General features: G+C 41.6%; 1 protein-coding gene across 1 annotated transcript in view; it reads right to left on the reverse strand.

Annotated features, from left to right (window-relative positions):
- LOC126480830 (small G protein signaling modulator 3 homolog) overlaps positions 1 to 23,422 on the reverse strand; it is a 166,414-nt gene that overhangs the window by 80,051 nt on the left and 62,941 nt on the right. Inside the window, exons 8-9 of the mRNA XM_050104174.1 lie at positions 14,904 to 14,998; positions 14,676 to 14,821 (exon numbers count right to left, since the gene is read on the reverse strand). Of these exons, the coding sequence (XP_049960131.1) occupies positions 14,676 to 14,821; positions 14,904 to 14,998 (241 nt within the window). The remainder of the gene's footprint in view (positions 1 to 14,675; positions 14,822 to 14,903; positions 14,999 to 23,422) is intronic.

The raw sequence follows: 23,422 nt of genomic DNA on the forward strand, positions 1-23,422 counted from the left end.
GGTCCTGAGTGGACGCTAGATGCTCCACATCATCTTCAGGTGCAGTGGTGAACTCCTTTTCTGTCTCTATGTCCTTCTCCTTTTGCTTTTTCTTCTTTTTGGTAGGGTCCTGTTTGTCCTTCAGGTTATTACGCTGGGTGGGCTTTTCTGACCCAGTCTCATGGACCGAGGAAGACCTGCAAGCCCTACGGCCCTCAGGTGGTGGCTTTTTCAGCCACTGGCTGACATCTGGAGGGGCAGTAACCATGGAAGGGAGGGCACCAAGTGATCCCTTCTGCGCGAGCGGAGCCGGGCACTTCTCCGGCTCAGAGGTGGGGACTGAAGTCCCCAAAGAACGAGGAGTTGTTACTCCTGATGATGAAAACAAGGGAGCAACGGAAGAGGGTGTTCCCAACTACCAGGGAGGCAGGAATAGACAGCCGAGCTGGAGGGCCCACAGCTTGGGGGCTCATCGCAAGGGATGGCGACATCGAAGTTGCTGCAGCATACGTCGGTGAAACGCGCACAGGGTGAAGTCTGTCATACTTGCGTTTAGCCTCTATGTAAGTGAGCCTGTCCAAGGTCTTATACTCCATAATCTTCTGTTCTTTTTGATAAACCGTGCAGTCTGACGAGCAAGGTGAATGTTTCTGTCTGCAGTTGACACAAACAGGGGGCGGCGAACATGGTACGTTGGGGTTGGCATCACATCTCAATGACATATGCCCAAACCTCCAGCACTTAAAGCAGCACATGGGAGGAGGGACGTAAGGCTTAACATCACATCGATATATCATCACCTTGACCTTCTCGGGCAGGGTGCCACCCTCGAAAGCCAAGATGAAGGTGCTGGTGGCGACCCTACCATCTTTAGGCCCCCTGAAGACACGTCGTACAAAGTGGACACCGCGGCGTTCCAGATTTGCATGGAGCTCGTCATCAGACTGCAACAACAGGTCATGACGTAAAGTAAGTCCCTGAACCATATTGAGGCTCTTATGAGGCGTAATGGAGACTGCAACATCACCAAGCTTGTCACAAGCAAGCAATGCCCATGACTGCTGGGGATGCTGTCTGTATGAGGACTGTTCCAGACCTCATTTTAGACATGCCCTCAACTTCGCCGAACTAGCCCTCTAAATTTTCCACAAAAAACTGAGGCTTTGTGGTCTGAAATGAGTCCCCATCTGTTCGGCTGCAAACCAGAAATCGAGGAGAATATGTCGCACCAGATAATTTAGACCGCCGTTCCTCCCCTGGTGTCGGCAGGGAAGGGAACGATTGGGGGTCATACTTTAAAGCATTGACCTTTCCTTTCTTAGAGACTCGTGCGTGTGCACTATTTGTATTTCTTTTCATGGTAGGGAAAGAAATGTCCACCCAGACAGAGCCCCGCTTGCCTGGGTAAGCCCAATACAACAGAGGGGGCGGCATGTTCCCCAGAGGTCGCCCGCTAGCAACTGTTCTACCTCAACAGCCATGCGTCTCCACGGCGCGCAGCACACCTTGAGATTGAGGTTTTTTTTTTTTTTTTTTTTTTTTTTTAAATAGAGGTTTATACCATCCTCGCGACCCAGGCAGTTAAGCCAAGATCCCCGGGCTCTGTACCATACAACGTTCCACCATCGGGCCTGACGGTGGTCGTTGAAGCACGCTCAGAGCTTACGGTATTGAGGACTGGTGGTGCTTCCCAGTCCCCAGCTCAGGGACCCCGGGGTTGCCTAGCCCGTACCCAGCAACTAAATGCTGAGCCCCCTGAGAGCATTTTCACTAGTACAGGAGTCAGAAAATAATTTGATTTGGACCATTTTCTGGCTGGGACACCAAGGGTCTGAGAAAATCCAATAGAGCAGAGGCAATTTGGTTGCATCCTTTCACTCCTGTGTGAAGCCAAGTATAAAATACAATCCTTTCCTTTGTCCGTGCTCTGCAATGAGTCAATACACAAATTGTGTAACCAAGTCAGTCAGCCAGCCTCCAGCTGTTGACCGATACATGTCCACAGAGTGGCTGAGCCGTGCTGCAGCTCGCATTGGTGCTGTTTGTAGGTTTCCATCCTCTGTTGGAGGCCAGACCATATCGTTTAGTCGACATGGTTGCAGTTGTTTGTCTTCTTCTTGTGCTGCCTGGTGCCATTTGGTTTCGCAAGCTTTGCCTGTTCATTAGTGGCAGCAGCGGTGGTTATTTATATGTAGTAACTATGGCCCTATCTTAGGGGTGATGTCATGGTTCTTCCAGGTCAAGTCAGTGTGCAGTTCCGTAGGGGGACTCAGGAGGAGCCATGTCCACGCAGTACGAGAACATGCTGGGAGCACTGGTGGAGCACATGGACTGCCGGATCGAAAGCCTGTGGTCACGAGGGCACACTACCTCATCGTAAACCGGATCCTGCAAGCTTTCAGTTGAGTGAATTTGGATTCAAGTAGAGAAACCACCATTGTGAGATCTTGCGATTCTCCAGTAACTTGGGTTCGTGTTGCTGCTCATAGTGTAGCCAAGGCGAAGAGCAGCGATTGGAGTGCTTGGGGAAAGCGGATCTGATTAGCTTTTCTCGACTTCTAATTACTATTGCGTTCTGTTTGTTACTATTTGTTAAGTTCAACCAACGGTATTTTTCCTGCCTCATGCCTGCTAACGCCCCAGTTACCTGCCCTGGAGGTTAATGTATGTAACGGCAGTGTACGTTTCCTCGCCTTGCTGCTGCTGATCAGTTCGGCGTGTAGTTTTGACAGCTTTCTTGATGGAAAGTTGGTTGGCGATTCTTCTACTCTGGTGGCAGTGATTCCTTTCTCATTCTGGGTGCTCTAAGCACAGTATTCTGCGAGCAGAGGCCAGACCGCCCGTTCCGGCTCTGGCATATTTTTAGATCTTTGCTTTTGGTTTATTGGACGTCAGGTAGTCCAGCAAGATTATCATTAGTCATTCGTTAGACTGCCACTAGTCTGAGTTACTATCTTGTGAAGTGAACACAACTCTTGGCTGCCTATCACATTGCTCGTCTAAGTGTTTTTTGCCGGATCTACTCAGAGGTCGATTCCTGGTGCACCGTCTGTGACTGGCCCTTGTGTTTTATTATTGTATTTGCTGTTTTATTGTATGTTTCTAAGATTTTTTTTTTATAATTGCTATTCTTCGCATAACAGCAGGTTTAAATTATTGTGCTACCAAGTTTACCATCATTTTGTCTCACCTGTTTGGTGATCAGTTGCCTGTCTCTTTAAATTAACCTTTGCTACTGCATTGCTGTTTTACAGTGTGTTTGTTACATTTTTTTATAATTGCCATTCTTGACATTAAAAGCCTTCTTCAGCCATGACTGTGGTTACTTGCCTTAAAATTCTAATTTGGATCACATTGGCTTCTTTTTAAAACATTATTTGCTATGTCAGTATTTTATGCTCATTTGGTAAATTGTAACTCACAGAAAACACTATTAATTACACAGTTATTTATTCTTTCATTAATAATGTGTGTTATCTTTATTTTAAAATGATAATTCCAGACTCAGCAATAAATAAACGTTTGTAATTGCTAAAGGGAACAAATAGTAACTGATTACGACCCCATCCACAATCTTAACCGAATCCTGCCTTCCTTAACCTTCAGGTCTCAACTGGTACCAGAGCATAGTTACAATTGTAATATCGCTATTTCAGTTACTGTTGGGTGATTTGGTAAACTCTGTTACTGTTTTACGATTTCTGCCTTTGGTGTTTTGTCTTATTTTAGGTGATCAACTCTATAATGGCTGTCAGGTAGTGCCCCAGGATTGGCCTATTGAGGAAGGACCACCTCATTGGTAGTGTTCTGGACTTAGCAGCCCGCTTGCGTGCTAATGTTCTTCAGCCGGTTCACAATACGCTGGATGTTGTGGGTGAGAAAGCCAGCCACTGAGTTTTTATTTAAAGCTGTCAGAAGTCTTGAGGACAATATCGGCTTTTTAGAGAGCACTCAACCTAGTGGCAGTCAGACAGGGTACGAGCGCAATTGGTACATTTAGCCAACCGGATATCTGACTTATAGCCATTAAAATCAGAGGATCATGATAAGGGAACAACCACTGAACTGGTATCCTTGGTTAACGAATTGCAGTTTAAGGTCACATGTTTAGAGCTTGATGGGAAGAGGACCGGGGAGCAAGATTTGTTACCTTCTGGGCGGTGCATTAGTGAGCCCGGGAATAATGCCCTTATGTTCTCCAATGGGTTAGTTGGGGCGTTTGCTAAATTGCCTAATCATCTGGTGTATCTGTTTCGAGACATCACAGAATTAGCTATAGACCAACTCAAGCAAACTGAAAGGTTGTTATGGTTGTTGGTTCGCCTTGAGCAACACACTGATGCGTTTGGTGTTGCGCATCAGGTAATTTTATCTCTATGGTATCCTTTAACTAGAGGTGAACTGAGGACCTTGGTACCCAGAGCTATGGCAGAAGAGTTTTCATTGCAGCAGTTGAGGGAGACTCATCAGCAAAAGATCGACCACGGGAGTTCGTAAACAGCTTGTCATGTCGCTATATTTGGCAGATGCAGCAAGATAGGGAGGAGTTGCATCAATACCTGGAAATGGTTATGACGGCCTGTGTGGCCTTGTTAGTCGACTTACCAGAATGGGAGTTAGTTTCAATTGTCCTGAGGGTAATGCGGGCAGTGGATAGGTCACATTTTCTTTTTGTGGTCATCCCTCCACTTAAGAACTTTGTGCCGCCATTGTAGTAATATCCACATTGCCATTCTCAGACGATAGACACTATGAGGTTAAGGTTCAGCCCGTGGGCATCACTGAGGGGAACTCTGGATTACCAAAATCAGGTCGGTCTGCTAAAGGAGAACAACAGCGTAGTTTCAGGTGTGGTCCAACAGGCCATTTAGTTCGTACTTGTGCTCAGCTGCGGACACCCAGAGTCAATAAATGATGCCCGGCTGGGCAGCGACCCCAGGGTCGAGCCCTTAAACCCTGGTGTGCCAGTGTCACTGCTTGATCATCACCTCCCACTGCCTTATATTTGTTCTCGAGTAGATGGTGAACTTATTTGTTCTCTTTTGGATTCTGGTAGCTCCTTTTCATTACTGAGCTTGGAATGGTTTCTTGAATTTGGTCATTTTGCGAGACTTAGGCTGGTCACTTCTAAGGTGCAGAGATGGCGGGTTGCCAACGGGCAGGTGTTGCCTCTGCACGGTTGGGTCCGAGGGAGTATCTCAGTTGGGGATTTCTCGTGGCCCTTGTCTTTGGCCTTGTTAACGAGCTGCCGGTCGATTCGAATTTGGGAAGTGCTTTTATCAGTAAATCTGGTCTTGGCTTGGATTATTCAGGGTACACGTTTTTCTTCAAGTTCGCTTCCGGTCAGAAATTCGGGTTCTTTGAGTGTACTAAATGTAAGGTGCATCAAGATGCGGGAGTGCTGGCTGTTGATGCTAAGGTTAGCGAGTTTGATCTCTCCCATCTGTCTTCCCAGCAGGCATCTGAACAAAGGGGTTTGTTGGAGAGGTTCCCAGAGATTCTCTGTGATAGGCTAGGGCTTACTAGTGTTCTCGACTACCATATTCGTCTGTTTGACCATACTCCCGTCAGGCAGTACCCATATCGCCTCTCACCACCTAAGATGAAGATACTAAGGGAAAAGATCTCCAAAATCCTTGAGCAGGGAGTTATAGACCTTCTACATCCCCTTATGCCTCCCCTATACTCCTTGTCCCTAAGGATCGGGGTGGGACTTTCGGCCTGTTTACTACAGTCGCCTAAATAAGAAAGTTGTCCTCGAGTAAGTTCCTTTACCTGATCTTCGTAACTCTTACTTGGTTTGCCGGGGCTAATTGGTTTACTATGCTAGACCTGAATCAAGCCTGTTATCAGATTCCTCTAGCCGAAGAACGTAAACATGTTACAGCGTTTTTTACTAATTGGAATTTCTTTGAATTTAATAGGGTCCCCTTTGGTTTGGCTACTGGTGCAGCTGTCCTTACTCATTTGCTGGATAATATTCTTGAGACTTTAAATTAGTCTGTGTTTACAATTACCTGGGTGATTTGGCAATTTATAGTCATTTATTTCAAGAGCATTTGGAACATATCCAGCAAGTTTTTGCTAGGTTGCAGGAGGCTAGTTTGACTGTTAAACCCAATAAGGTGACATTAGCCAGGCAGCAGGTACCCTTCTTAGGTCACCTAGTATCAGGCGAGAGTGTTCGTATCAATCAGGAGTGGACTATGGCCTTGCCCACTGATAAGCGAGGGATTGCCAAGTTCATAGGAATGGCGAATTATTATAGGCGATTTGTCCCTAATTTAGCTCAGTTGGCGGCTCCTCTAAATGAACTGCGCTGAAAAGGCGTACGTCTTGAGTGGGTTCCTGCTCAAGAGGCAGTGTTTGAGCATATTAAGGCAGCTATAGCCAATCCTCCCATTCTCAGAGTGCTTGATTTTAATAAGAAATTTACTGTCCGAACCGATGCATCTATTGCGGGAATTTTGGCAGTCCTCCTCCAGGAGTTCAAAGGTCAAAGGCAGCCATTAGCGCATGCGTCTCGTTGGTTAACCAGCGCCGAGCTTAAATATTCTGTTTATGAATGTGGGGCATTGGCCATCTTGTTCACAATGGGTAAGTACCAGTTTTATCTCTAACAAAGTATTTCAGCTAGACATCAACAATCCAGCCTTCTGGATGCTAGCTAGGTCGCATAAAACTGGCCATATTGCGAGGTGGGCAGTACGCATTTCATCATTTCAGTTTGAGGTTAAGCACATTAGAGGCACTGAGAATGAACTTGTGGAGGTCCTCAGCTGTATATTTACTGAACAACCATCTAGTGAGGGCACCCAAGGAGCTGCGGAAGGCAATCTTAGTTGTGTTGTGTTAGGCGGTATTCCTCATTTGTTTAGTGACATTGCCAACCATCAGGAGCAGGACCCCACTTGGGGACTGATTAAGAAACGGCTTTTGGTGGGCGAGTATCTGGATGATACATTATCAGGAAAAGCATTTTGTGTAAAAGGATGGGACGTACCAAGGAGATTAAGATCTGTCTACCAAGCACCCTAATACACCCAGTTTTCCATTATTTTCACAACTCGATTGGTGGGCATTTATGAACTTATAAGACCTTGCAGAAGATTAAGGAGCATCTGACTTGATGGTCTATTGACAGAGACATTAGAGAAATGGTTTCTCTGCGTCAGTTGTGTCAAATGCTCTTTAACAGGGGTTCCTTAGTTCTGAGCATGAATCCTGCCCCACGGATAAACTTTATATTGATTATGTGGGGTCCCTACCTTGTACCAAAAGAGACCATTGGTATGTATTAGTTATTATTGACTCGTTTTTCAGGTTTACCTGGCTTCTTCCAAGTCTTAGTGTGACTGCTGTCATCGTCACCACCATAGCACATTTAAGAAACATATTTAGTGTCTGTGATAATGCACCGGCCTTTCTTTCAGCTCCCTTCAAGGCCTCCTGTTTTCAAAGCAGTGTTAAGCATGTAACTACCACTCCATATTATCTGCAAGGGTCCTTTGCGGAAAGGGTCACTCATAACCTTAAATCCGCACTGATTATCTTTCATGTGAAGTCTCCCAGTAAGTGGGATTCTAGTCTCCCTTGGCTAAGCTTTGCCTTCAATATCGCCAGCCAGGAGGCTTTACAGGGTACTCCTGTTTCCTTGATGTTTGCTTATTCTTTTAATTCCCCCCCCCCCCCCCCCTTTTCGAACTTATGGGGGAGTCAAGAATTAATTCCTACGGATATCACCCCTCAGGTCGTCAAGGAAAACTGGAATCATGTGAGGCCCAATATTCTCAGGGTCCACAACAAACAAGTTGGCCGTTATAACCATTATCGGCAAGCCATCAGAGGTAAGCTGGGAGATCAGGTGTATGTCCGTAATTTTCCCAGGAGGGAGGTGTGTGTTGGCAACCTTGGTAAGTTTACTCCCCGTTTTCTGGGTCTGTGTACGATTATGCGGATTTTAGGCCCAGTTAATCTTCTGGTTAAGGACAGCCATACTGGTAGGCAATACAGGGTCCACGTTAGTCAAATTAAGTTTGGTTAGCCCGCTAGTTGGGTGCAGTAGCACATAAATGCCCAGATCATACAAAACGACTTGGAGGTGACTAACCTACCAAGTACAGACCGTGATGTCTACGGACTCATTACATGGGGTAAAGATATTCATGTGAAGTACTTCTGATCACTTTTCTGAAAAATTATCTTGAGCAGCTAGTTTGACAGCCCACACACAGTGGAAATACCTAAGACCTTGTAGTTACAAATAGGCAGCACCTTATTGACAACGTCTGTATAGAAACTGGGATTAGCAATCATCAACTATGGTTAAGAAAGTTAATAAATCAGTTACAAAGGCTAGGAGAGTGTTTCCATTAGAAACAGCAGATAAGTAGTAGTTAGCATCTCATTTAGACAGTGAACTGACATCACTTAATTCCAGTTAAGATGGACGGAAGGAATTATGGGGAATGTTTAAGCAGATTGTAAATCATGGTATGGAGAATTATGTGCTTGGTAAGTGGATTGAGGATGGAAAGACCCACCACTGTTTAATAACAAAGTTAGGAGGATACAGAAGCAGCAGAGCTGTTACACTCTTGGTTCATAAAAGTACATGCAAATGACAACAGGTAAAGGTTAGTAGAGATTCATGCATCTGTGAAAAGATCTGTGCATGAAGCATACTACTACTATCAAATCATACCTTGGCAAAAGATTTGGCACAGAACCCATGCAGGCAAATCATACAAACGTACCATAGTTTGACCCTCTGACAGACTCCAGTATGGACAGCACAGTAATAAGCATATCTGGTATAAAGAAATAACAAAGAGTTGAAGATAAGTAAGTCACAAATTCTGGATGGTATCCCAATTTAGGTTTTCAAAGAGTACTCTACGGCAGTGGCCCCACATTTATCACGAATCTCTCGCTCAGTGCAAAGTCCAAAGTGACTGGAAAAAAGTGCTGATGACATCTGTGTGGGGGCAAAAGAACAGACCCAGAAAATTACAGATCAATATCACTTACATCAGTTTGCTGCAGAATCCTTAGACATATTCTCAGTTTGAATATAAAAGAAAAATTCTGGAGACCAGGAAGCGTATGTCCACAAATCAGCATGGTTTTAGTAAGCATTGTGCAAAATTCAGTGTGCCCTTTTCTCATATGATGTATTGTTAACTTTAGATGTAGGGCAAAAGGCAGATTCCACATGTCAAGATTTCTGGAAACTGACACAGTGCCTCATTGCAGGCTGTTAATGAAGTTAGGAGCATATGGAACAGGTTCACAGATATGCAAATGGCTCTAACATTTCTTAAGCAATAGAACTCAGAATGTTACCCTTGACAGCATGTGTTCAGAGACAAGGGTATCGCCAGGATTTCCCCAGGGAAGTGTGATAGGACCACTGTTATCTATATACATAAATGGTTGGTTGGAGAAGGAACCTTCGATTAACTAAAACCGATAAAATCCCACATTAAAAGAGGGAACTACAATATCCATAAAATGATAAACTATTGACAGGGAAGGAAGGAAAAGGATGGAAGAAGAGGTGAGGGGAAAAAAAGTGACTAATGACAGGGGCATGAAGGAAGAAGCACAGGAGACAAGACAGATGCTCAAGACATAACAGACCCCATAAGGAAAGGAGTGGGAAGGCAAAAGGCCAGGCTGAACCACCAAGTCCAGTTGAAGCCAATCCAGTCGGGGCAAAGGGAGTAGCGAGAGGGTCTGCCATCCCCTCCACTCACCATACGATGTGATCCACAGTCAACATCGATCCACAATGACAGATGGGGGAGGGGGGGGGGGGGTGTGTCCTCGTGACAGAGGAATGCGTCCAGCAGATTACCCGTGTAGATGGCGTTCTGCAGTGGCCATTACGTAGGAAGCGAGGTAGATACAAAAATCGTCAGCATACAAAGAGGGGGACACTGTCGGCCCAACAGCTCTCATCAGACCATTAATGGCTATGAGAAAGAGAGGGACGCTCAGTACAGAACCCTGTGGAACCCCATTTTCTTGCCGATGGGGAAAAACTGGGCAGAGCGCCACGACGGCCCCATTCGCGAAGGGTGGTGAGGATGCGGTGGGGCCAGGTGGTGTCATAGGCTTTATGCAGATCAAAGAAGACTGCAAGGAGGTGTTGCCGATGGGCAAAAGCTGACTGGATAGCAGACTCCAGGTGCACCAAGCCAAGTGATCCACCGTAGAGCGGCCACAACAAAAACCACTGAGTCGATGACAAAAGGTCGCGGGATTCAAGGATCCGAAACAGCCGCTGACTCACCATGCATTCAAGGAGCTTTCAGAATGGACATAATAGAAGCAAAAGTAGAAGACAGACACGGGATGGAGCCAGTCATACCTTTGACAAGCCTCAGTGTAGGTGAGCCAATCTAAGGTTTTGTACTCTTGAATCCTCCTTTCTCTCACAAACACCGGGCACACAGGCGAACGTGGAGAATGCTGTCCATGACAATTTACACACACTGGTGGGGACCACAGGCACTCTCCTCATGGAGGGGGTGCCCACAGTCACCGCAGAGGGGATCAGTAGTGCAGCGGAAAGACGTGTACAAACCATAAGCATTTAAAGCATCTCATCGGTGGTGGTGGTGGTGGTGGTGGGAGTGTCACGTCTGCTACCACTCTTAGCACAGCGGCCATTGCTGGGAGTTCTGGTGCCCCAAAGCGATGAGCAACGACTCCTGGGCATACACGAGGCATTAACAGTTCAGGTACTAGCAGTGTGATCCCTGTGGTTTTAGAGGGCTCAGGCAAGTGGGTACTTAACAGTCCCACCACACAGACTGGGTACCGTGCTGGTGACCTAGTAGGAGGGGAGGTGGGGGGGGGGGGGGGGGGGCAGGGTGCAAAGGGAAAGGGGAGTGGAGGGCGAGAGGAACCTGCACCATGGAAGCTAGGTAGGGAGTTCATCCCCAAATGGCTCACACTGGACGGAAAATTTTTGAAATGGAGGTCAAACCCCAAAGACACCAAAAACGCCAAAAAGGAGATGGAAACAGCAAAGTAAACAACAGCACAGACCAAAACAAAGCCAGGAGGATAGCCAGGCCAACATAAAGAAGTCCGCTAAGAGGGAAAAGAGGGGGCAGTGACAAAGGAGTAAGGATAGGGAGGGACAGGAACAGGGATGGTAATGCAGCCTGGAAAGTAAAGTAGACTGCAATAGCTCGGGGCTCCATGCGTGCCACACACGTACCCACAAAAGGACTGTGGGACCCCGGGGGAGGAGGCATATATATACATAAATGATTTGGCAGACATGGCGAGCAGCAATCTGTAGTTGCTTGCTGATGATGCTGTGCTGTACGGTACGAAGTTGAAGTTGAGTGACTGTAGGAAGATACAAGATGACTGACAACATTTCTAGTTGGTGTGATGGATGATGGCTACGTCTAAATGTAGACAAATTTAAGCCAATGTGGATGAGCAGAAGAAACAAGTAAGTAATCTTCGGACATATAATTAGTAATGCACTACTTTACACAGTCATATCATTTAGCTATCTGGGCCTAACACCGTACAGCAATATGAAATGGAATAAGCATGTGAGGATTGTCATGGGAAACATGAATGATCAAATTTGGTTTATTGGGAGAGTTCAAGAACAGTTGGTTCATTTGTAAAGGAGACCCCCATATAGGATGCTAGTACGACCTAATCTTTAGTACTGCTCGAGTGTTTGAGATCTGTACCTGGTCAGATTAAAGGACGACAATGAAGCTATTTACAAGCAGGCTGCTAAATTGGTTATTAGTAGGTTCGAACAACACACAAGTATTACAGAGATGCTTTGTGAACTCCAATGAGAATCCCTGGAAGGAAGGTGACATTCTTTTTTGAGGGGCACTATTGAGAAAATTTAGGGAACTGGCATTTGAAGCTGACTGAAGAATGATTATGTTACCTCTGGAGGCATACAGCCAGCCATTTTTCCCCCTCATTCTATTTCCAAGTGGAACAGGTAAGGAAATGACTGGTACTGGGTACGCCCTCCGCCACACACTGTAAGGTGAATTGTGAAGTATTGATGTAGATGTACATCAGAGCTCTACCACATTTACATGTTCCTCCATTACTGTATACAACATTTTTGCATTAACTTTGCACACCCTGGTTTACAGATAATTAATTTATTTTTCCTCGAAATCTTGTTCCTTTTAAGAGCGTCTTTGGACATGTCTGATGTTTCTCAAAATTTTGCGGCACACGCACTGTCTGGGCATCTTTTTCCTTATGCTGCACTTTTTCGAAACGGTATTCTTTCTTTTTTGCTTTTTTCTTTATGTTCCTTCTCCGTGACAAAGCTGGCTGAAACTGAGCAATAATCAAGAGTTCATGTTATTGTTTAAACCACTAATTTATTTACCTTGTTGGTTCTGGTAGCAAGTGTTTACTTACAGTTTATGTCTTTTTTCTTTGTAGGAAACTCACATAATTTACACTGATATCCTACATTATCATTCTCCCTTCAGGTCTCTCATAAGTAAAGCCCAGTTTGCATTTATCGACTTTTGCTTTAACTGTCCGAGAGCAAATGTAAATTTTGCAAAAACTTAGTTTTTAACGCCGTGTAACAGCAAATATTGGCTTCTGACAAATCCATTTAAACAGGTCTTGCATGTCACAAGCTTGATTTGAAAGTCAAAAATCAAAGTTTTGAACAATTGAGCAGTAACTGAGTTGAAGAAACACTACTCATAAATAAGATATGCTACATTTGAGACAAACATGCATTCTGGGTTTGAGATTTTTTTGGGTGGAGAGCAGGAAAAACATGCACACACACGCACTTATATGTAATAAATGAGTGAAGTAAATAAATATAGAACTTTTCTCCTGTTTCAACACTGGTCTTCAATAAAAAACAAAGAAACATGCATTTTTATGAAAACAAGTCTTTCAGTACGATTTAAGCATTTGTAAATTAAAAAATAAAACTATAAAAATTGGTACTTTCACAAACAGTATCACAGATACCCAACTACAAACTTGAAAACATTCTTGTACATAATAAGCATTTAAAACAGAAGACATGACTATGTGTCAAGTGTTGACATTCAGACCTCGCAATGACACAAACGATGAAATTGAAGCACGACACTTATAGGTGGGGGGTGGGTTGAATTAATTAATTTCATATGATTAGTGACATCCCTTCTGCAAGCACTGCTTCCCGAGTCACTCAAAATTTGATGTAACACCTATTTAAATGATCATTTCCAAGGTAGAACACTCTACACAAAGGCATTAGTGTTTGAGATATTCACACAGAAGCATGACTAATGTCTTAAGTAATAGTGATTTTACATTCTATCATTGATGTTATCAAATTTGCTAGGAACTTTTTACATTTCATACAAACTGTAAATTTTAAGGGAAATAAATTAAAATTTCAGTTTTATTTCATAAATTTCCACTCTGACGTCAATTGTGGTATGATGTCAATGGTACTAGAACAATTTTGTTTGTCTAACAAACAGTAATCATTCTCAATCCAGATGCTTTGCAGGCTTCTATCACTTTGGAATCAAAGTTTGTCCGCTTTCTCATTTCTGGCATCACTTAAATCTGTCCATCTCCCTACTGATGTCATCAAAATATGGCCTAATTATACCACTTGTTTGAATCAATCTTGAAACATTTAAATATGTTTCTAAGCTTGCTATATAACAAGTTTATACTTTCACCTTTAACAAATTCATCAGCTGTCATTTAGCTATCAGTGTTTTAATTCTTAAATTACTTTTATGGCTTTTTCACAGGGGATCTGTTTTTATGTATAATCTTCGTTCTAATGGCAGTTTCTTCCTTGCATAAATTGACTTCAAGTTTACACAAGAAACTGCCGAGACCCTTTGACCTTCTGCACATATTCCAACAAGGTGTTTATATTTCTGACAGTATGAAAGAACTCTCCACTGCACTGCAGTTTCACACTGTTCACGTTAGGTGGGGCACACTATATATATAAATGCAAAACCCAGAGTTAAGGCTACAGGACTATTTCATACAGCCACTTATATGATGTGAAGGATGTTACATATATGATTTAAGTAGAATGACATGTCTGGCACTCAAAAATGGCAAATGTGTCTTTTAAAACGTATTCGGTTCTTCAAACCTCAATTTCATTTGATATTCTTTTAACAATTAACCAGTTTTGAACCATTCCTTTTGGTGATTAAGTGAAGCATAATTTACGGCGAAAAATTATGAATGGTTATTTGATGCAAAAAAGATACTTAAAGTTAATAACTCTGCCCATTAACCACAAAGAATTTTCTTGAAGTAGCTATCTCTTCTGCAAACCGTCTCCCCCTTCCACCCCTCACAAAATTTTCCGCACTGGTGAATGCAACATACCTGACAATTTCTAGTTGGTTTCAGCCAAAATGACTAGCTAATTAGGTTTTACTTAAAACCTTACATTGCTCCACAATATATTGTCGGAACTGTCTGCCAACACCACATTTCATCACATGCAAATTAACCTCAGCCTGACAGTTGCTTCAAATTTTCTAAATTACATAATTTATGAAGTGTTTCATTACAGTTTTTAATAAACTGCAGATGTAGAAGAAATAAAACATCAGCCATTGTAACATCATAAATTATAAAAGAACAGCCTCCTGATAATTCGGTTAATGAATCTAGCAAACCTGCTGAGATGCTGTTTAGGAAGATTTGAAGCAGATTCTGGATTTCCTACCAAAGCACCACTATCAGCCATCAAATACGCCAGGTGTCGTCGTCTGTGTGTTTCTATTACCACATCATTCAGAGAACCAGCAACTTTAAAAGATACCTAAAACAGGAGACACAGCTTAAGCTTAACAACCATGAAGTATATCACAGCAATTCTAAGAATAATTTAAAAGCTACGTTACCTCTAGAAGCTTGTCAACATCGTCTACACCCGAAGGAATATCTGACAAAAGGTTAAAGACCTGTGCCGAGTTTTGCAGCAACTTGAAATCAGATTCTGAAACAAAAACAACAAATTTAATAACCCTTCGAAGCAAACTCCATGCGAAATAGAGGAATATACATAATTTCAGATGCACAATGTTAGTAAAGGAAACACTGAACAAAAACAAACACTCGGGTGTAAATGTTGTGGGAGCATCATACGGTGTATTATGATTCCATAAGATTAAGAACTTTTCACTACTGTTTGTTTAATTTTAAGAGGAAGTCTCAATTTATGTTGTTTATAGATTTAAGTGAAATATTTATATTGACATTTTAGGGACACCTGTCTGCTATGTAGTTGCACATCTGCAGTTTACGCAATGTCTTGTTCCAAATACAAGTTCTGAGGATTATGTTGCCCATGTGCTGAGCTACAGCATATTGTGATCTTTTCTTTGAATTTTTAAAACAGGTTACAAAGCATAGTCTACTTTTGTTTCAAAGAAAGAAACTGAGTAGTACGATTTTTCATCTGGAAATGCCAGAATGAGTTTGCACGAGTTGTTCAATCCACATGGTTCATACTGTTTTCTGGCATGTTCTAGTGTGAAAGTTTTGCAGCTGTCATACTGGACTATTTTACAGGACCTCTACTGATTTCCCTGTTATTGAGAAACTGTGTGGGGCTAAACACTGGAACTATGTGAAGCTAAACACTGGACCGTATGGAAGTCTGCAGTAAGAAACTTAATATGTTACCAGAACGCACATACGAGGTACGTAGGGGGCAACATGCAAAAACCAGCAGTTGTCAGAGGAAACGACAGCAGTACAAACAGCTAAAAAAACCATGAGACAATGCTGATAATGCACTAAATAAGACCATCATTAGAACTGTTTAAGCAAAAGTCACATTGATGTTGGTTGCAGTTGAGACTGCTTGAGATACATGGAACAAGCTACATGCCATGTGTTTGAACAGAAAACAAAGCAAGCTGCACATTGTGTTCAGTCAGAATTTTCCAATTTTTATTCGAGCTCAAGCAATCACATGGTAAGATGTCACTTTTTTTTTTTTTTAAGCACGTGGTGCTTCGCATGCAGTAACTGAACGTGGAACTGAATTAATCAGCCCCAGGTGGAGAAATTACTTGACACTGGCAGTTGTCAAAGTCTACAGCAGACGTAGTGGACAAATTTTGAGGGTTCACAGACACTAAACAATTTAATGGACATGACAAAATTTGATGAAATTTGCGATGCTTATTGAGGGGAGAACTGAGATGATAGTTTGATTGTTGGCTACCAAAGCAAATGTTAAATCAGAAACGCAAACACGCTACTGGCAGGAATGTTACTTCACGAAATACAACAAGTTAACAAACAAAGTGAAGCTAAAATGTTTACGTTATGCTGTGGATATGGCTGTGTTAACAAAACATGTTTAAGTGTTACAATAAAAGGTAACTGCCTTACCAAGCTTTCCATTGCTGAAGTATAACAGGGTGTATACGTGGACAAGGAAAAAAAATTCCCGGATTTTTTCCGGATTTCCCAGTTAAAAATACACTTTCTCCCGGACGAAAATACACTTTTTCCGTGTTAAATGACAGGATACTTTCCCTCGGAGCTGTAAAATTTATCAATCCTTTGAAGGGTTAAGGTTTCATGCACAGGCTTGAAATTCCCGGCACATAAGTAAACGACCACGAGCGGGGAGGGGGGAATAAATAAATAAATGTGCAGCCACAAGTATGCTGCATATTTTCATAATACAAAAGTACAAATTCAAATTCCACCAAACTCAAATCGAGTTTGCAATGCGCTTTTGTATGTCAATCATAATGCCACGTGCTCTCGACAGCCAATGAAGGCAGGTATTCAGAGCATAGAACGTGATGTAATCAGTCAACAGCAACATCACTGTTAAATAGCACGAACACACGAGTACGAAAAGTTAATGGTTTAAATTAATACATAAGTGTGGCTGTAAGGGAAGCTACACTTTCACATATAATACTGGTCTCTAAGATCAATTAGCCACCAGAAATGCTAAGGTTTCACGTATAAATCGGTTTTTTTCTACGAGTGTTATAATCCAAGAGCATCGGAAATTCGTAAACCACACTAAAATACCCAATTCCACTTAAAGTGTACATTCGTATGCCCAGATTCACAATGAAGTAGGCCCCAACCTGAAATTAAGCTTTTCAGTGTGGTTTCCTGGATGTAAATTTTATTGGAGTATCAATACTGCATTATGTCGTGTTTGGTTCTTTATTATCGTGGCGTTTAATGAAATAAAGACTTGCACCTGGGGACCGAACTTCCCCGAATAGTGGCCTCCCAGCCAACGATGCCATACGCTCATTTCATTTTATCGATAGTGCCATACGTGCCAGAAGAAGAAAACGTGCACTTGTAATACAGCAAATAGTTGAAACTAGTCAATAGTATGGGATGGGACGAAACACTTCATTTCAAATAAATTGACTGCCTCAGCGGAAAAGATTAATAATAACAATTTCTTTAGCAAACCGATGAAAATAACTTCACCGTTCTGCAAGGCGATTAATGCTTGACTGTTATAAACCTAGAACTGAAATAAAACCAGAAAACTGAAACAAATAACGTATTTTAGTCTTCCATAATTATGTGATTTATTTTATCTATGAATCTACGAAATCTATGAATTGATGGCTCCCGGCCATAGAAATCCGTTTTGTTTTCATTTGATGTGAGATCTGTAAATGAAGAGGAAACAGCAAAATAATTAAATGTAAACACTACGTCCCAGAAAACTTTTCCGGGTAGCACCTGGCTCCTTGCTACAACCACTCTTCCAAGTAGCCAGATGTGGGAGAATGTATTGTTGATACGCGACTGGCATCTTCTCTAACGAAGCTAACGTAAACAATTGTGATGTCACGATCATCGCAAGCAGTTTGCTGTTATGAAGTATTGCATAATCTTTCATCCTAATGTATTTAACACGTTTTGTTGTTGGCAGACGTTTGCGTGTGCAGTTTGTTTTCTTGTAAATGGCACATTTCCTTTGCAACTTAAGTTTTACTTAATTTTTTTCTCTCGTTTATGTTTTATTGCAGCAATATAATTCTGCAGTAGTGAGGTAGAGTAATATTCTTTGTTAGACTATCAGTTGTTAGCAATCACAATTACAAAAATGTAATTCAAAAACTAAAACTCTGAAAAATTCCCGGAGTTCTAAAAAATTCCTGTGTTTTTCCCAGTTTTCTCCAGGATGAAAAAATTCCCGGGTTTTTCCCGGATCTCCCGGGGCGTATACACCCTGTATAAAGAATAGACTTTTATAAAGACTCGTGGACTGGTGACTGAGGAGCGACAGACCATGTAGCTAAGAAAATTGAGTGATACACATTGTTCACTGAGTTTTCAAAACTACTGCAATTATTTATGGGTAACAATTCAATTACGCTAGCACTAGGAAAAGGAACTATATTTGGAAGTTTTTATCAATGAGGAATAGAATTTATATTGCCTAATCCAGAAGGCTGAAGGAATCTTTTCTGTGTTATCTGCTGTAAACAAAGGATCAGACTTTATCAAAAGTTTAGTGCGAGTTCCTCAACAATGGCATCATAGAAGAGCGTGGTGTATGCACTGGCAATCTGCTGAAGATGTTTATTTCAGGGACAAAACCAATTTATGCTTTTATTCCCCAAGGTAAATCTTGCATTGATAGGATTTCTGCAAATTTGGCATGAGCACTTGGGTAATCAGAACAAGTATATTTACACCACATTACTTCAAGAATTGTTGAAGACATTGGTGAAGAATTCTGTGAGGCATGTGTCCAGGGGAAGCAGCATTTGAGATATGAGCTGTTTTCAGTCACAGCAGCACTCTACACAATCCAGAGAAGTGATTTATGCCAACTAGTGTAGATCGGGGGAGTGTAAATCATTGTGATGAGCCGAACATTTTCTGTGTTTTACCAGTGATTTTTTCAAGAATACACAAAATATATATTTTTTAAGCAGAAGTCTGCTTAAAAGATATATATTGGAAGAAATTGAAGAAATGTATGATGAGATAAAAGAAATTACTCAGATAGTGAAGGGAGACGAAAATTTAGTAGTCATGGGTGACCGGAATTCGATAGTAGGAAAAGGAAGAGAAGGAAACGTAGTAGGTGAATATGGATTGGGGGTAAGAAATTAAAGAGGAAGCCGCCTGGTAGAATTTTGCATAGAGCACAACTTAATCATAGCTAACACTTGGTTCAAGAATTATAAAAGAAGATTGTATACATGGAAGAAACCTGGAGATACTGACAGGTTTCAGGTAGATTATATAATGGTAAGATAGAGATTTAGGAACCAGGTTTTAAATTGTAGAAAATTTCCAGGGGCAGATGTGGACTATGACCACAATCTATTGGTTATGAACTATAAATTAAAACTGAAGAAACTGCAAAAAGGTGGGAATTTAAGGAGATGGGACCTGGATAAACTGACTAAACCAGAGGTTGTACAGAGTTTCAGGAAGAGCATAGGGGAACAATTTACAAGAACGGGGGAAAGAAATACAGTAGAAGAAGAATGGGTAGCTTTGAGGGATGAAGTAGTGAAGGCAGCAGAGGATCAAATAGGTAAAATGACGAGGGCTGGTAGAAACCCTTGGGTAACAGAAGAAATATTAAATTTAATTGATGAAAGGAGAAAATATAAAAATGCAGTAAATGAACCAGGCAAAAAGGAATACAAACGTCTCAAAAATGAGATCGACAGGAAGTGCAAAATGGCTAAGCAGGGATGGCTAGAGGACAAATGTAAGGATGTAGAGGTTTATCTCACTAGGGGTAAGATAGACACTGCCTACAGGAAAATTAAAGAGACCTTTGGAGATAAGAGAACCACTTGCAGGAATATCAAGAGCTCAGATGGAAACCCAGTTCTAAGCAAAGAAGGGAAAGCAGAAAGGTGGAAGGAGTATATAGAGCGACTATATAAGGGTGATATACTTGAGGGTAATGTGATAGAAAGGGAAGAAGATGTAGATGAAGATGAAATGGGAGATATGATACTGCGTGAAGAGTTTGATAGAGCACTGAAAGACCTGAGTCGAAACAAGGCCCCGGGAGTAGACAACATTCCATTAGAACTACTGACAGACTTGGGAGAGCCAGTCATGACAAAACTCTACCATCTGGTGAGCAAAATGTATGAGACAGGCGAAATACCCTCAGACTTCAAGAAGAATATAATGATTCCAATTCCAAAGAAAGCAGGTGTTGACAGATGTGAAAATTACCGTACTGTCAGTTTAATAAGTCACGACTGCAAAATACTAACACAAATTCTTTACAGACGAATGGAAAAACTGGTAGAAGCCGACCTCGGGGAAGATGAGTTTGATTTCCATAGAAATATGGCAACACGTGAGGCAATACTGACCCTACGACTTATCTTAGAAGCTAGATTCAGGAGAGGCAAACCTACATTTCTAGCATTTGTAGACTTAGAGAAAGCTTTTGACAATGTTGATTGGAACACTCTCTTTCAAATTCTGAAGGTGGCAAGGGTAAAATACAGGGAGTGAAAGGCTATTTACAATTTGTACAGAAACCAGATGGCAGTTATTAGAGTCGAGGGACATGAAAGGGAAGTAGTGGTTGGGAAGGGAGTGAGACAGGGTTGTAGCCTTTCCCTGATGTTATTCAATCTGTATATTTAGCAAGCAGTAAAGGAAACAAAAGAAAAATTCAGAGTGGGTATTAAAATCCATGGAGAAGAAATGAAAACATTGAGATTTGCCGATGACATTGTAATTCTGTCAGAGACAGCAAAGGACTTGGAAGAGCAGTTGAACGGAATGGACAGCGTCTTGAAGGAAGGTTATAAGATGAACATCAACAAAAACAAAACGAGGATAATGGAATGTAGTCGAATTAAGTCGGGTGATGCTGAGCGAATTAGATTAGGAAATAAGACACTTAAAGTAGTAAAGGAGTTTTGCTACTTGGGGAGCAAAATAACTGACGATGGTCGAAGTAGAGAGGATATAAAACTTAGACTGGCAATGGGAAGGAAAGCGTTTCTGAAGAAGAGAAATTTGTTAACATCGAGTATAGATTTAAATGTCAGGAAGTCGTTTCTGAAAGTATTTGTATGGAGTGTAGCCATGTATGGAAGTGAAACATGGACAATCAATAGTTTGGACAAGAAGAGAATAGAAGCTTTTGAACTGTGGTGCTACAGAAGAATGCTGAAGATTAGATGGGTAGATCACATAACTAATGAGGAGGTATTGAATAGAATTGGGGAGAAGAGGAGCTTGTGGCACAACTTGACTAGAAGAAGGGATCGGTTGGTAGGACACATTCTGAGGCATCAAGGGATCACCAATTTAGTATTTGAGGGCAGTGTGGAGGGTAAAAATCGTAGAGGGAGACCAAGAGATTAATACACTAAACAGATTCAGAAGGATGTAGGCCGCAGTACGTACTGGGAGATGAAGAAGCTTGCACAGGATAGAGTAACATGGAGAGCTGCATCAAACCAGTCTCAGGACTGAAGATCACAACAACAACAAGCAGAAGTCAGAGTCTGCAGAGAAGATTTTGGAAATGTTGAGCAGCATGAAGCATTTTTAGAGACAGCCAGCAGAAGCTATTCAGTGCAACAGGAGATGGGAAACTGACAGTATTGAAGTGGAAGATTTGATGAAAGTGAATGGCATTTAACTCCTCACATACCCTTACACTCCAGAGCAGAGCAGATGCGCCAAGTGTATAAACAGAACTTGTGGAAATAGCTCCAATCGTGTTACTAGCTCAGGGTTTATCGACGATTTTGTGGGCAGAAGCAGTAAACTCTGCTGTTTGTGTGTTAAACAGATCTAGTACAATCTGTGTGAATGGAAGAACATCTTATGAGGTATTCACAGAAAAGAAAGTTAAATAAGCTTCACATATTTGGGACACTGTTTTGTTCATATTCCGAAGTAAAAGTGACAGAAACAGGATCCCAAACAAAAACTAATGTTAATAGCACTATCCCCTAGTGAAATGGACAATGAAGAATTTCAGCGTCTTCATAAAGATGATGCAAGAGTGTTTAAAGAACCTGCAAGAAGCAAGAGAATTTAGAAATAAGCAACAACTGAAGAAACCAGGTCATGTACTGCTGGTGGAAATAAATGACTCTACTAATTAAAGAGAGTCTGTTCAGTCCATTGGCCATGAACACTGGAGAAAGAAATGGCTTCATCAGGGGAAAAGTGCTACGTGGATTTTGAAACCTCTGTCACTAGATTGTAAGCTGATTACAGACCACTGTCTATAGAATTAAGTGTGAAGCTGACAGTAAAATTAGTGAACTAGTCTTATTTCATCAACAAGAAGGTACCAATTATAATGAAATGTATCAGTAGACATTAATCCAGAAAGCTAAACTAAAGACAGACTTTGATTGTTTAACATGACACAGGAAAATCCTTTGTTAATTCCAGGCTAGCAATATCCACAGCATGACGTGACACATGGTAAACCAACAAATGCTCCATATCAAGAAGATTTTTTGTCCCATTTATTTAGTTGCTAGTGCAAGTCCAAATATAGCATTGACAGTGAGCTACATGTCAAAATTCCAGCAACTTTCCAGTATTAGCAGAGTGGTTTCAAAATTTTTGTGGAGGATCAATCACCTGAGCAGTTAAGTGGCAAATGTGTAATACTGTTAACAATCGAGTCTGAATATGTAGCTGCCTCTGAAGGGGGCAAGAGGGGCAATAAAGCTATTCAAATTCTTTGAGGAAATGTGACCACTGGCCTTGATCTACACCTGTGAGAAATCTCAAAGCCAGTTAGCCTTCTAGCACATACCAAGTGGTAATGAGCAAGCAGCAGACATTCTTAGCAAACAAGCTTCATTTGTTCAATTTCATATTTAAAATTGGTAAATGGAATCCTTTAATTTTTATATTTAGCACTAAACATTTTGCAGAAGTGAAATTTGTGTAAAATCTCTCTCCTACGTAGCTGTGTATCTATGAAATTCATGCAAAAAGTAATGCTGTAACACTGACTTGCACTAAATAGAACAATTTCTGTTAACAGTTTTAATACAAATGAACAAATGTGAGATGATGGCTGATGAGTGAGCAAGTGAACTGTTGACTGGATTGTTTGGTGAGGGTTATGCAATCTTTTAAGAAGCCACAGGAACTTCATGGTATGTTAGAGGCTGTGGAAAATGAGCAATGTTCAGATTTGAAATTGTTCCAGAAAATTTCAAGCTGCACAGGCTAAGATGAAAAAGCAATTTTAAGCCACTACACAGTATTAACTGCATCAAAAGGGTTTACAGAATACTGCTATTAGAAACTAGAATCACAAACAAACCCAAATTATTTGAGTAATTTGACAGAGTAATATTTGTATAACTACAAGAAAAGAGGAATTTTACTCCTATTTGACTTATAAAGATGGTTAGGCTTAAGTTAGTAGCAG

Source organism: Schistocerca serialis, chromosome 5 (assembly GCF_023864345.2).
Source record: "Schistocerca serialis cubense isolate TAMUIC-IGC-003099 chromosome 5, iqSchSeri2.2, whole genome shotgun sequence".
In the NCBI taxonomy this organism is placed as follows: domain Eukaryota; kingdom Metazoa; phylum Arthropoda; class Insecta; order Orthoptera; family Acrididae; genus Schistocerca; species Schistocerca serialis.